This window comes from Euprymna scolopes, chromosome 3 (assembly GCF_053919585.1).
Source record: "Euprymna scolopes isolate OS-2025 chromosome 3, ASM5391958v1, whole genome shotgun sequence".
In the NCBI taxonomy this organism is placed as follows: domain Eukaryota; kingdom Metazoa; phylum Mollusca; class Cephalopoda; order Sepiida; family Sepiolidae; genus Euprymna; species Euprymna scolopes.
Window position 1 is genome coordinate 84209972 of NC_136484.1, and position 14442 is coordinate 84224413.

The window sequence follows — 14442 nt, forward strand, 5'->3', positions numbered from 1 at the left end:
CTGTCAGCTAGGAGTAAGATTCCGCAATAGATTTACTCTATGTTGTAAATTCAAAAGAGCCAATATTGATAGAACTACAGACATCATGGGAGTTAGTGGTTAATGACCCTAAACTTAGCTGCAAAATCATTCACTACAGCTATAAAAAAATCTGACAATTGATAACTAAACATCCCAACAGAAATCAAAACTATTTCCAATGCCAAGAGCAAGATGTAAACGAAATTGAAATGAAAGAAAAAAGTGATTCAGGAATTTTTTAATGTATTTGATTCTATCGGTTGTCTACCTGGTAACTACATCATTCATGTGAACCCAGAAATATCACCAGTTGTACACTCAGCTCAACAAATCCTGATAGCTAAGAGTAGTTAAAAATGGAATTGGACTCCTTAGTAGCCGAAGTGTCCCCTGTGACAGAACTAACACCATGACTGAATTCATTTGAACTAATGGTTCAGTAAAACTATGCTCTGACCCTTGTAACTTAAAGTAGTACGCAGACTACATTATGTCACTTTGACGATTGAGGACATTACTGCTGAGCTAAATGGCACAAAATGGTTTACAACTATTGACATCAAGTCTAGATACTAACACCTAAGACTGGATGAGAATTCAAGAAGATTTACAATATTTATAACAGCATATGATAGGTACATGTTCAACAGGTTTTGCATGAGAGTAAAATATGCTCAAGCAATGACCTTAAAAACGTTCTTTCTATATGTGATGAAATAATGACATATATGGGTTCAAAGAAGATCATGATGAAATACTGCAACTAATGCTTAGGGCAAGGGAAAAAATGGCAACTCATAGAAATGGTAAAGACATCTGAAATACTTTTTAGATATAGCATCTTGAAACATGGTATCAAAGCAGACCCTAAGACAACAGAGGCGATTATACAAATGCAATCACTCGAGGATATAAAATAGTTCATCTGTTTTCTAGGATTAGTTAATTACCTAAACAAATTTTCACCATTACTTGCAACCTTGACTAAACCCATTTGTGACTTGATATCTAAAAGAAATGATTTAATGTGGTTTTTTCCAACAACAGAAAATATTGGAGAAAATCGAAGATGAGATCGGAATAAATACAACACTCCAATATTTTTACCAAAAAGAATCTATTGTATTACAGGTGAATGCATCAGCTCTGCTACAAAATTGTATTACAGATGAATGCATCAGCTCTGCTACAAAATTGTATTACAGGTGAATGCATCAGCTCTGCTAAAAAAGAGATGCCAGTTGTATTTGCAAGCAAGACACTGTCAGGCTCAGAAACTTGATACTCAAACATTGAGAGGGAAATGCTAGCCATCGTTTTGACTTGAAGAGATTTCAGCATTATGTGTGGGGTCACAAAATAACCACTCACACAGATCATAAGAATCGATAGAATCGATAGCACTAAAGAACCTATCATAAGCACCTCCAAGACTTGCAAGGAAACTATGGAAAGTAGAAGGATATGATTTCATTGTGAAATACAGCACCAATTGCAGACTGCCTATTGTGAGTATCGCCTAAACCTAGCAAGCACATTATCTGAATTGACTTCAATGTCTACAGTATGATAACTTACTTTTTCACCAACCAGAATAGAGAACATCAGAGTTGAGACATTGTAAGACCCATTACTAAAAGACCTTGTAAATATGGTAATGTATAACTGGCCGACCAATCGAGTGAACTTCATAAGCTACCTATTACCAATTTAGAATTTTAGAGATGAGATTGGGGTTCAAGATGGTATTTTGCTTAAAAGCAACAAAATCATAATATCAGCCTCCCTGCAAAGATGTATATTGGAAGAACTCCATGCATCACATCAAGAAGTTGAGAAAAACAAATTAAGAGCTCGTTCAGTTATATACTAGTCAGAGATGAACAAAGACATTGCGGATATAGTGCTTAACTGTCACACCCACCAAAAGTATCAGGCAAGTATCCCTGCCAAATCAATGCACCAACATGAAACCCCTTCTTACCCTTGGCAACAGGTCAGCATGAATTTATTCTCAATGGCTGAAAAGGAATATCTACTTGTAGCAGACCAGTACAGCTGAAGTCCATTCATACGATGCCTCCTCATTAGCAGCCGTCATAAAAAACATAAAGGTAATATTGAAGAACGAGGTGTATAAGAAGTTCTACATGAGAAAATGAAGCTACGAGAGCCCAGATTCATTTAGCATTCTGCTGTGGCACCAAGATCATACATAGTTGTTTGAAAGTGGTAACATCTGTTGAACGAATAGACAATCTATTAGACCAGCTAAAAGAAACTCAATATTTGATAGGTCTGATGAACCATGCACATTTGAAGAAACTACACACACTTCAGAACAGGCCATCATCAAAAAAAATAATGTAGAGTCATTTAAGCTATTGCAGAGCAGTTTCAAACAATTCTTGCTGTAGAGCGATTTCAAGCTCTCCTTGATGCAAAATAGTTTTAAGCTATCTTTGGTGTAAAGTCTTTTCAAACTATACTTGGTGAAAAGTGGTTTGAAGTTATCTTTAGTGTAGTTTTAAATTTCTTAGAAAAGTGATCCCTACTCTAAAATCTAAAATATTTAATTTTTTTCAATTCCTTTTGTGCAGATATTTTTTCAGATGGTTACATGTAATCACAATAAAAAAATATAATCTAATTTTTATTTTTGAGCTAACCGTAGCTAAAAGTTTTTTTTTAAATTTTGAAATGCTTTAGAAAGACTGTTTAGAATATAAATTATGACAAAATACTAGAATTGTGTACTCACATGATAAAAAAGAGTAAACTTCACATACTAAAAGATATCTACATACACAGGAGAAGGAAAGTTGGAAGTGATAAGGATGAACTTGACAAAAATATAAAGACTCGGCCAAAATTTGCAAATGAATTATCCAATACATGCCAGGATGTAAAACAGATGTTAAACCAAGTGTAATGATGAATGTGTTCAATTATTTGTGGCAAAATTTTAGTTGATAACATTACTATCGCAAAAGCTGTGCACTTTTGTGCCAATCAGATGTTCAATATATTAAATATTTTAAATGGTCGAATTTTCCTGTAGCCAGACAGTGTCAACAAGAATCAAATGAATTAGTATATGACTTTATCAAATAATCATACAATATGAGTATGATCCTGTTGTTGAAGAGACACTGATAGTTGATTTTTATAGATTCAGCATTAATTTAAATCGACTCGGAAATTTCTAATGTAGGAAGGGAGAGATATGACTGTAGGAAGTCATTGAGCCATAGCCAAATTGAGGCTATTCATAGTCTGCTAGAAAAAATAAGTGTACATGTGATTCATTCAAAAACTATGAAAACTTTACACAATGCACATTCTAAGGTAGAAGCCATTAGTAGGGAAAGTGTTTAGCAAAAGGAAATGTAATATATGTAATAAAAAAGACACTTTGTCAATATTTAGTATTAAAAAAAAAACACAAACAGAAAACAAGGAATGGCACAAAAACCAGAGTATACTCACAGCAATGTGAAATAGAAGCAACAGCAACTCTAGTTGGGATATTTATTTTCATTCAATTGAAAATTTACCTTCAAATGCCACAAGAGCATATACTAAAGTAAAAATTGATAACGATAAAACACAAATAGATACTTGAATAAAGTAAACACAAAAACTCTGAGCATCTTTCTATCCAAGATTGCATTAAAAATATAAATGGCTGTATGACTACTCACTTTTGGAGGCAAATGATTGAGACATGTCAGCTAGAAATAAGGTTCCATGACAGATTTATTGACCCATCATTCCATGTTGTAAATTCCAGAAGGCCAATAGTGCTAGAGATCTAAACATAAACTGAATCTAGTAACTAAAAATCTGTCAATAGAGTGTCAGACTTCAGCCACAAATGACCTTATAGTTCAGACAAATCTAATGTATTCATGACTAGAATTCAATTCTAAAATCAAGTCTGAATAGAGATCTACAAAAAAGAGATAAAATAATTTGGGTATATCCCCAAATATTCAAAGTCAACATAGAGCCATACCTAAATTTTTCACTGACAAGAATAGCGAATATCAAAGTGGAAGCATAAAATGGCTTAGCCCTAAAACTTACATAGATGATGACTGGCTGGCCAGTAGATGGCTCCGGCTGTCCGAGCTACTTTCAACTTTTCTTAAACTTCATCATTCATGAATATGGAGGTCAAAGATGTTATTGCCAATTGCCCCATTTACCAAAAGTATCAAACAAGTATCCCAGCTGATCCATGCAGTAACATGAAATTCTTACCTACCCTTGACAATATGTCAGCACTGATCTTTTTACAACAGGAAATGAATATTAGCAGCATATTGATACAACTAATGCTTCCACTCTATATCTGCTGTTATAAAAAATATGAAAGCAAGAAAAGAGGTATGCCCGAGATTCTGTACAATTTGTGATTAGAGAATTTGCAGACTTCTCTATAAAGTATACCTTTCTGCACAAAACATCTTCACAACATTATTCCAAGTCTAACAATATGGCTGAGAGGATGGCAGGAGTGTGCAAAAGAATATTGCCAGAAATACTGTCACTTGGCAATGATGTTGTATAGAGCGACACCACTGTCAATTAGTCATAAGTCTCCAACAGAAATACTAACTAAAAGACAGATACAAACACTACTCCTATTAAAACAGCAACATGGTGATGAACAAACTATACTAGCAATACAACAGTATAAGGAATATTCAAGGGAATGCTATGATAAACAGAAAGGTTTACAGTATTTATCTTTACACGATGATCAAAAAGTTAGCATGAAAACACAAGCATAGCTTTGTTTTTTGGGACTTGGAACAATCTGACATTTTGCTATTGAACCAATATCATACATAGTAGAGCCTCCAGATAGTAGGATTCACTGAAGGAATAGACAATTCCTCAGACCAGCTGGACATGATTCATCATCCAAGGTCAGACAAGACTAACTACTAATAACTAAGCAAAACACGTAGCACTCTATTTGTTCATGCTCTCTTATCTCATTGCAGACACAAACAATTCATCAACAAATTCCACTTAGATAATAATGCCTGAAACATGAACACCATACAGGCTGATAAAACAACATATCACTGAATTACAACTAATTCTAAATCATAGCGATCTACAAAATGTATAAAAATTCCCAAGAGGCTAGACTTCTGAATCCTCTTCCACAAAAACAAATAAAATGCTGATTATTGTACATGAAATATGTTGAAATTGATACATTACTCACGTTAAACGGTTTGAAGTTGGCTTAAGACCATAGATCCCACAATAATGGCTGGGTATTCTTATGCTGCCTCCAATATCTGAGCCAATGCCAAGAATAGAACCAGCACTTCCAATCAATGCAGCTTCTCCTCCACTTGATCCACCAGATGATGTTTTAGGATTATGTGGATTACCAGTTGCTCCGTAGATGTTATTATCACATGCAACACTAGAAATAAATTTTTTAAATTCATTTAATTAATTTATTTTTTTAGAATTTCTAAGATTTTTATTACTCACCTATATATTCGTGAAAATTCTACATTTTATAAAAGTTGAACGCATGAAGAGATAATTTTAAAAAACTAAAATCAATTTGTAAATATCTAATTTAGCAATTAAACACAATTATAGATGAAAAAACTCTGTATATATCTACTTCTTCTATATCTATATATGATGAAATAAGAAGGATTATTCCCTCCCCCCAAAAAACCTTGCAAACACAGACACCATATATAAATTAAATATGGTCAGATTTCTAGCCGATATCTTTTGTATGTTTTGCACGTATAAGAAAAGAGGCATAACATTCGCTTTCATCTTTTCACATACAATATTGTTGAAATTTTTAATAGAGAAATAATTTTTATTTATTTTTTTATTTATACACATTCAACATCTCGCCATTTGGGTCAAGGAACGCACTCCTTGACCGGCAGGTCACTTCCATCATCATCAGCTTCGGTATAGTTTGCTTTCTAGCAGTCAGCTTCTCTCCTACCCTCAGGAGGAGGAGGAGGAGAGGAGGAGAAGGAGGCTTTTACCCATTTTCGTCAGTTTGAACCTAGCCGGCCAAGAAGAAGGAGGCTATTTTCATTCTCCGTCAAAGGGTCTTGACGTTAAAATTAATTTTTCTAATTTCTCTCCTTTAGAGAAAAACGTTTGTTTAGAACTCCATAGATTTGTACTAAACTATTAACGTTATTTTATTCTCAGTCATTATAAGACAACAAGGTCTTACGACTGGAAGATTAATAACGGTTATTAAAAGACAATCGAGTCTTACAACTGGTAAATTATTATTCTCAAAGGACTAACGAAGGAAACTACCGTGTGTTAAGGAGTTCTTTTCTAAGAAGAACAAAATTTAATTTCGCCGACGAGACAAGCAGAATATCGCCTCTAGAAAGGAAATCCCCTTTTTGAAAGATTTTTCAACCGAAGTTTCCTTCAGAAAGGAAATCTTCCATAATTCAGGAATTTACCCCGTATTTGTACATATAAAGCCTACCAAAGTGGCTTTATGAACTTCTCTCCCCTTTGAATTAAAAGGGACATGAGCCTTCACAAAGGAAATTACTTCTTTCTCCCATTTTAGCTCAAAGAAACTTTTTGTTTGTCCTTTCGGAAAAGATAAAAAAGAACATTTTGTCAAAGAAAGACTGAACATTTTGTTAAAAGGACTGAATTCAAAACAAGAACTGTTTTCCGTTTTTTATATGTTTTTTCTTTCAGCCTTTCTTGCAAGTAAGGATTGAGGTCTTTTTTTTTGTATTTTTTTTATGTATTTTTAAATGTTTCCTTAAGGGTTTTTTTTTTAACCCCAGCCTTGGGAAATAAAGGCAATCGATAACTTTTTGTTTTAATAAACTTGGATCATTTTAAACTTATTCGGGTCTGTATTTCTTTTGCTCATTTCCACTAGTTACTCTTTTCCGAGAAATTTGCCAAATTTCCCCATTTTTTTCTTTGCTTTTTGTTACCATGAAAAACGGATTTTGGTGACGAACACAAAATTTTGTCAATATTACATTAATTGCTAGGAGATTCACATTCTAAATTAAGTCATATTTGATGGTGGTAGCATGATTTTCACTTGCTAATTATAGTCTCCTCTTCCTATCTTCAACATTAACGGGAACATGTAGACACTGGGCACAACTTTTAACAACAATACAATTTGTGTATAGTTTTTATTCCCACACATTTCACACTAATCCTTCGACAACACGGCTTGAAATAATGAACACTGCTTGGAGAAATTGCGTTCACATGCACTTTTTTAGATTAAGGGAATAGACGAATTCAAACATTTAGAAAACACTTGCAGAAACAACACACAATGTCATGATTCAGTAACAGAAATTTGCTTTGCATGAATGACCAGCTTCTTTTGGAAAACCAAACATTCATGTACGCTTTGTTTACATTTTGCATACTTGGAAAGGCAGCCAGTGCCCACCAGTGAACACCAGGACATGTCAGGACCCACAAGTTATCACTCCAAACCAGCATTAATTGCTAGTAACCACCAGATTTTACAAGGCCGGCAGTGCCCATCCCTTCCCTAACAACCCTAATTTAATTTGTTTTCGATGGAAAATGTGTTCTGTTTTTTTTCATACCTCCACCAAACAACGCTGATATACAGATCTTGTTACTCTCTCTCTTGATATATAATTATTTCCACAGCCAAACAATGTCGCAGCCCACAAGAGCCATGACAGCCAACAAACTGGAAGTCTAAGACACAAGTTTCACCCTCATTTGGGTTCATCAGTTAGACATATCTATATATATATATATATATATATATATATATATATATATATATATATATATATATATATATATATATATATATATATATAATACTTTTTATTTGTTTTATGTAAGCATTAATATGTCACTACACATTCATAAGCATGCTTTGGTCAGCGAGTTATAAATAACCAGAGAACTCTTCAAACAATATTGCGTACACAAAAGTGAAGTCTAATTAAAATTTTACAGGTTCCAGCACAAAATTAACCAGACAAAAAGTCGCATGATATTCTAAAATAAAATAAAACAATGGCATTTAATATACATGCAAAAGAAAGAAGAAAGGTGAGAATAAAAAGTAGATATCAAAATAGAGGTAAAGGAGAGGAAAAAAGAAAGAAAAAAGAATAATACAAATAATAACAATAATATCATTAATAATAAAAATAAAATCACTAATAAAACAATAATTCTAAAAACAAAACCACAAAGATATAAAATTTTTAATTTTACATTGATAAAAGCTATAACAATGTCTATCGGTAAAAAAACAATGACAAAAAAAACCATATTAGTGTAGATGGAAGCAAGTAAAGTAGACAGTAAATATATTAGACAGACTCAAGTCCAATGTCTTGGTTAAAAATATAGGTCAACAATAAAATAATCACCATGCAAATTGTCAGTGGCCTTGCCCGTAAAAATGATTTTGGTTGAAGATTAAAATTTATTTACTAGGGATACAAACGAATTAAAAATATATTAATTAAATACATAATAGTTGTAATAAAATAATAACAACAACAAAAATAATAATAATAATCTATATATTAATATCCGTATTTGCTTCGACCATTATAATCCTGACCATCCTTAAAAGGAAAGTGGAATGTTCCAAATGGCTAATAAAAAATACAAAAAAATTTTTTATTTTTTTTAAATTAGTGTCGCTGTTAAGGCAAACCTAATAAAAATGATTTGTTTTTCTACTACTTTATTTAATGTAACAACGGTTTAACATTACAAAAATGCCCTGGAAAAGTCACTTCTGATTAATTGCAAAAATGTCCTGAAAAAGTTACTTCTGATTCATTGTAAGAAAAAATTATTTGTTTTTCAACTACTTTATGTAACAAAGAGTGAAGGAGTAATTACAGCGGTTTAAAGGAGGGACCAGGAAACATTATTCCCAATAATTCGTTCTTGGATTTTGCCAGGAACAAAAGTAATTTTGGATGGCTAGGCAGCTTATGATTGATTGGAAAACTTTGAGAATGGCATTTATTAGCATGCCACAGTTGTTTATGTATGGTGGGTGTAGATCAAAATAATACACCAGCCAGTATCTGGTGGGTGCAGATCACAATACTAGTAAGTTAGTCATCACCAGCCAGTGTATGGTAGGTGAACATCAAAATAATAAGTTAATTATCGCTAGCCAGTCTTTGGTCAGTGCAGATCACAATACTAACAAATTATCCAGTCATTCAGTGTCTGGTGGGTGCAGATCACAATACTAATAAGTTAGTTATGGCTAGCCAGTGTTTGGATGGTGCAGATTACAATACTAATAAGTTCATTAACATCAGCCAACGTTTGATAGGTGCAGATCACAATATTAAGTTACTTATTGCTAGCCAGTGTCTGGTGGATGCAGATCACAATACAGACAAGTTAGTTATTGCCAGCCAGTGTTCAGTCAGTGCAGATTACAATACTTATAAGGTTATTTTCACCCACCAGTGTTTGGTTAGTGCAAATCACAATATTAATAAGCCAATTCAATTTTATTCAATTTCAAAAAAAGGGCTACCACACTGTCACATGATCATAATGCTGCGAGATCAGGATAAGATCAGAACAGTTCATAAAATTGATGAAATTGCGTCAGCACAGATATCAGAACCTGACGATCCAGAGCTGAAGTTAAGACTTTAAAGGTATGTTGTTTAACCTCATTGTAATTGTTTTATGTGATAAGTTCCTTACTGATGTGTGTTTTTAAAATTTTCAACTACCATGGAATTTCCATGGGTTTTCCTAGTAATAATAATAATGATAATAAAAAAATAATAAATTATAAAAATACAAAATAATAATAATGATGATTGTAGTAATACTAATGACAAACAAAATGATAATAATAATAACTAAAATAATAATAAATATAAAATAATAATAATAATAATTTAAAAAGTTAATTAAAAAAATATTTTAACAATTAATATAACAAATATATATAGCTGGTGTGATCATTCTTGATACGAATAATTATATCAGGAAAATGTTGGATATTCTAAACGATAAATCTAAATTTAAAAGGCTTGGCAACATATCAGTTGATAGCACCTCGAACACTGAAGTAAAACTCCAGAAACGTTTCCTTCAATTACATAGGAAGAAATTTATCAGTAAGGATACTTACGACAGCATCCGGCCGTGGGTTCACAATGACCTAGAATGTACAGGCTATCTAAAATCCACCCGAGAAGACTTAGTCTAATAAAAAATGATGAAAAAATAATGAAAATGAATTTTTTCTTGTTTAATTTCAGTCTTTGGGTTTATAATGTGTTTTATATAAAAATAAGAATTTTTATAATTTTTATTGTCTGTCAACAAACGAAAAGAAAACAAAAAAATAGCATCGTGTAAAAAGGGCTGAAAGCGGTTGATATGATAAGTAACATAGTTAAAGTCTAGATAATCTTTAGAAAAAAAATATATAATTAAAATCGTCCACACTAAGAGTAAGGGGGGGGGAATAATATAAACATAAAAAAACGCCCATCCTTCCCCAAAACAAAACAAAAAAGAAAAAATAGCATCGTGTAAGAGTTGAAAAGCCGCTCCCAAATCGAAAAATAAATAATGGTACTCATAAATGTTTTTACTTTTTTCAGCTTTTTTATGTTGGAGAGATCCCCTCCTTGGTGTATCTGTTTCGTAGCACAAAATCATTCAGTTAATTATTATATTAATCAATGGATCTATTTTGCCCTTAACTCATCAGAAGATATAGAAACTATCAATCCACCAAAACATAAAATGCATTTGAGCATGATTAAAAATCTGAAAATTGGAAGAGAAGCTGCAATTACCTTATTATTTGCTCACATTACACCATTTTGAACTTAGAAAATGTATATATTATATATACTAGTAGCCAAATTGAATGCTGAAATGCTCATATCTTTGGTTCTATGGGACGAAACTACATGAAAAATTGCAGGCTTTTTGAAGATTATAATACTATTTTATGGTTAAAACTTTATGACAACTGGTAAAAAAACAAAAAAAAACGATAAAAACTTATACTTTCAAACTAAAAAAATATCCCCAAATTTGCCTATATTTGTATATATATAGTGTCCTGGCAAGCCAACTTCAGTTTTGCTGTTTTAGATGAATTTTGCTTAGAGTTTTTTTTTTTCTTTTTTGCTTGGTTGCCAGGCCACTAATATATATATATATATATATATATATATATATATAATAAAAGAGCTTTTTTTTATTATGTCCAGTACGATTTTATTTTTATTATTATTATCTATATATTAATACGATAGCGTGTGTGTTCTTTTGTGTGTCACGCTTACATTCGGGTTGTTTAATTGTTATGTTCTTTTTTTTTTTGTCATAAATAAGTTTTGAACTCCAATTTCTGACGCTTTGTTTATCAATCATACCACTGAGGCGAGCACCTGCTGTTGTTCATTTACCTGCAAATAATAACCTCCATTATACTGGACTTGTTTAAATATGGTTGTTTTTTTTATTTTAATGTTGAACTCTGAATGAACTGTCCACATGAACTGTTTTCCATATTTATACTCTTGTGTTTTCTAATTTTTTTGACCACAACTCATAAAACTTTTAGTTTCATCCTATAACCAGCAAATACATATAGAAATGTTAAAATTTTAGCGTGACCATCTGATTATTTTGCTGTTTTTCCTCTGGTGTAAATGTTATTGTATTTTTGCGAAAAGAATTCAAAGTCATTATTAGGTATAGATGTAGTATTGGGAATCCTAGCTTAAATGCTATCTAGGTAGTTGTAAAAATAGCAAGTTATGTAGATATATTTTCGATTCCCATCAGCGAGTGTAGTGGGGTCACAGAAGGTTAGATTTGACAGGCGTCAAACTCAAGTTACCTTTTGTCAACCTAGAGAGAATGCACCGGAAATTAGGGGTGACATACACCGGAAATTAAGGATAAAACGGGAATTGTGGTCGTAGTCTTCCGGTCGACCACATGGAGAGTTGGTTTTGGGCTGCAGATGAAGCAGATGTGACATTAGGGTCTCTCCTCCGATAACCATGGGTTCGAGACATAGGCTTGCCTTTTTAATAAAACAAATTGAAGCTTCAATCCATCTCGTGTTATCGATGCATCAGCAGCAGTAAGTACCACTCCCCATGAGATGGAGCCAGCAACAAGAAGATATCATCCGCTGGACAAGGCAAGCAGGTATGTACACATCATATATTTGCGCATACATGTCGAGACCCTTCAAGGCAAGAAACTGTAAGAATAGAACACACACATAAGAACGCATATGTAAGAACACACAGACTTTAAAAGTACCATAAAGAAGAATCGTTAAAAGAACAGTAAGAGAAAACGATTAGTAAAGTAAACAATTAAATAAATAAGAAGGACCCCCAAACACCATTTTTAACATATACATTAGAATTGAAATGATTTAGGAAAAAAAAGATGATACTGAAGATGGTTGGCCTAGAATAAATTAAAATTTTAGCGAGGGGACCAAATAGCAATTACGTAAGCGGGTATTTTTGAGAAGTTTTTTCAGATGTGATAAGCCAAAAGAGTGATTTTCTTTTTAAATAATTTGCTTTTTGTATTTTTTTTAAACTCCATAAATATTTTTTCGCAAGAAGAGTAACTTGCCGGGAAAGCATTAGAGATGCCCTGTTTGGAAAATAAAATGGACCCTGTGGAAAATTGAGTACTTGAAAAAAAGCTGGTCGCATGTGACGATTCCAAGCAGGAGATAAGACTTGGCTCAATTAATTAGAGGCAGGCGTGGAGAGGATACGAGAATCCTTAAGTGTACCAGGGACCTATGAGAGGTAGTACCATAGGCAAATCACATATAGCTTAATGAGGTGAGAGAAAAGTAAAATATACCGTAGGTATGTAAGAAGACATACCTTATATTTTTTTAGAGATGCATGAAAAGAAAAATCACAAGAAGTGGGTCATTAGCTAGAAATTAGGCACAAATAGGAATCATGGCGCAAAGTTGGAGGTTAATTAGTTAAGGGTGATACTCTCTAAATCTTCATCGAAATTCCAAGAGTCCGAGCAAGGAAATCCAAGTGAATCAGTGTGATAAAAAAAGGTATATCTTAAAAATTTAGAAGCCAACCACGAAGATGAGCTTTGAGAGGTCCCGGATAAGATAGTTACAAAATGAAAACAAAGCCATATTTAAGAGAACAACCGGGCAAAGGATATGATCAGAGCACTTTTCGGACGAAATTTTGAAAGAGGTAAAGTGAGACCTTTAGTTTATGGCATAAGGGTGGCTGGATAAAGCAGCTGACATGGATCAGGGGAGGAATACCCTACACCCAAAAAGTAAATGCCAAGAAGATCAGAGAGATTCTGATCTAATAAAAAAAATATAAATAAATAAATAATAATTGTGAAGTCAGTTGGAAAGACTGACTAAAGAAGTTTTTCTTTAGCCTGATCTTTCTTAGCCATGTAGTTGCGTAGATATAGAGGAAAAAATGTACTAGAATTTAAAAATGCGTACATTTTTTTTAAATAAGGGTGGTAGGAATGTTAAAAAACAGCCGCCTGTTCTTGTAAGTGAGTTAATAGCCGAGGATTCGAACTTGCGAAGTTAGATTTGGAATTGAAAATTCCGATCATAAGTTAAAATAAATAATACAGAAGTTATTGAAAATGGAATGTAGAATTACCATTGTTTAGTTCACATAAAATAGTTAGATATCTGTATGTTGGAAAAGGAATGTAATGATGTAATTTTGTTTCTGTTAAAGAAATGAAATTAAAATAAGGAATTTAAAAACGAACAGTGGAAAATGTTTATAAAATGGATTAATCAAAACTTAGGTTAGAGAAATCGGGTTGAAACATGTGAGTAACAATGCATGCTTAAACATGGAGACATGTCAGGCCACATGTCTGATATTCACGTGTTCATCATGCAATGACGTCATGAGTTTTCAATATAGTTGGAGCTTGGCAAAAGATTAAGTCAGAAGTCAGTCAGTCAGGGGAGAAGAAAGGAGTCAGAGACAGAGCTGACATGGAACCTTGGAAGCGGAGGGGGGAAGAAAGAATCATGTAGAGATTTGAATTCCTTGCTGCAAAGCCATTCCCCGGTCGAAAATGGAATAAACGAATATCATCATAATTTGTATCTGCGTCTTCGTGTTATGTTATTCAACAACAGAAAGGTATTGTGAATTTATATTATAAGAACTTTGTGAAAATCATCATCTCAAAAATAGGTAAAGAAATATATGTGTCAATGTTATAGAAACACTCCCATTCACAGAACTGTCAAACAGTAGAACTGTCAAACGCACTATCTCTTGGTCTATCTATATATCAAATCTCCTTCCATTGTGTATTACATACTGT

The 14442-nt window shown here is 32.9% G+C and overlaps 1 protein-coding gene across 5 annotated transcripts in view; it reads right to left on the bottom strand.

Moving 5' to 3' along the window:
• Window positions 1-14442, bottom strand: part of LOC145256707 (vitamin D3 hydroxylase-associated protein-like) — a 181992-nt gene that overhangs the window by 64294 nt on the left and 103256 nt on the right. For all 5 annotated transcript variants that reach the window (XM_080115598.1, XM_080115596.1, XM_080115599.1 and 2 more), the window contains one exon: window positions 5267-5473. In XM_080115598.1, coding sequence (XP_079971724.1) covers window positions 5267-5473 — 207 coding nt within the window. The remainder of the gene's footprint in view (window positions 1-5266; window positions 5474-14442) is intronic.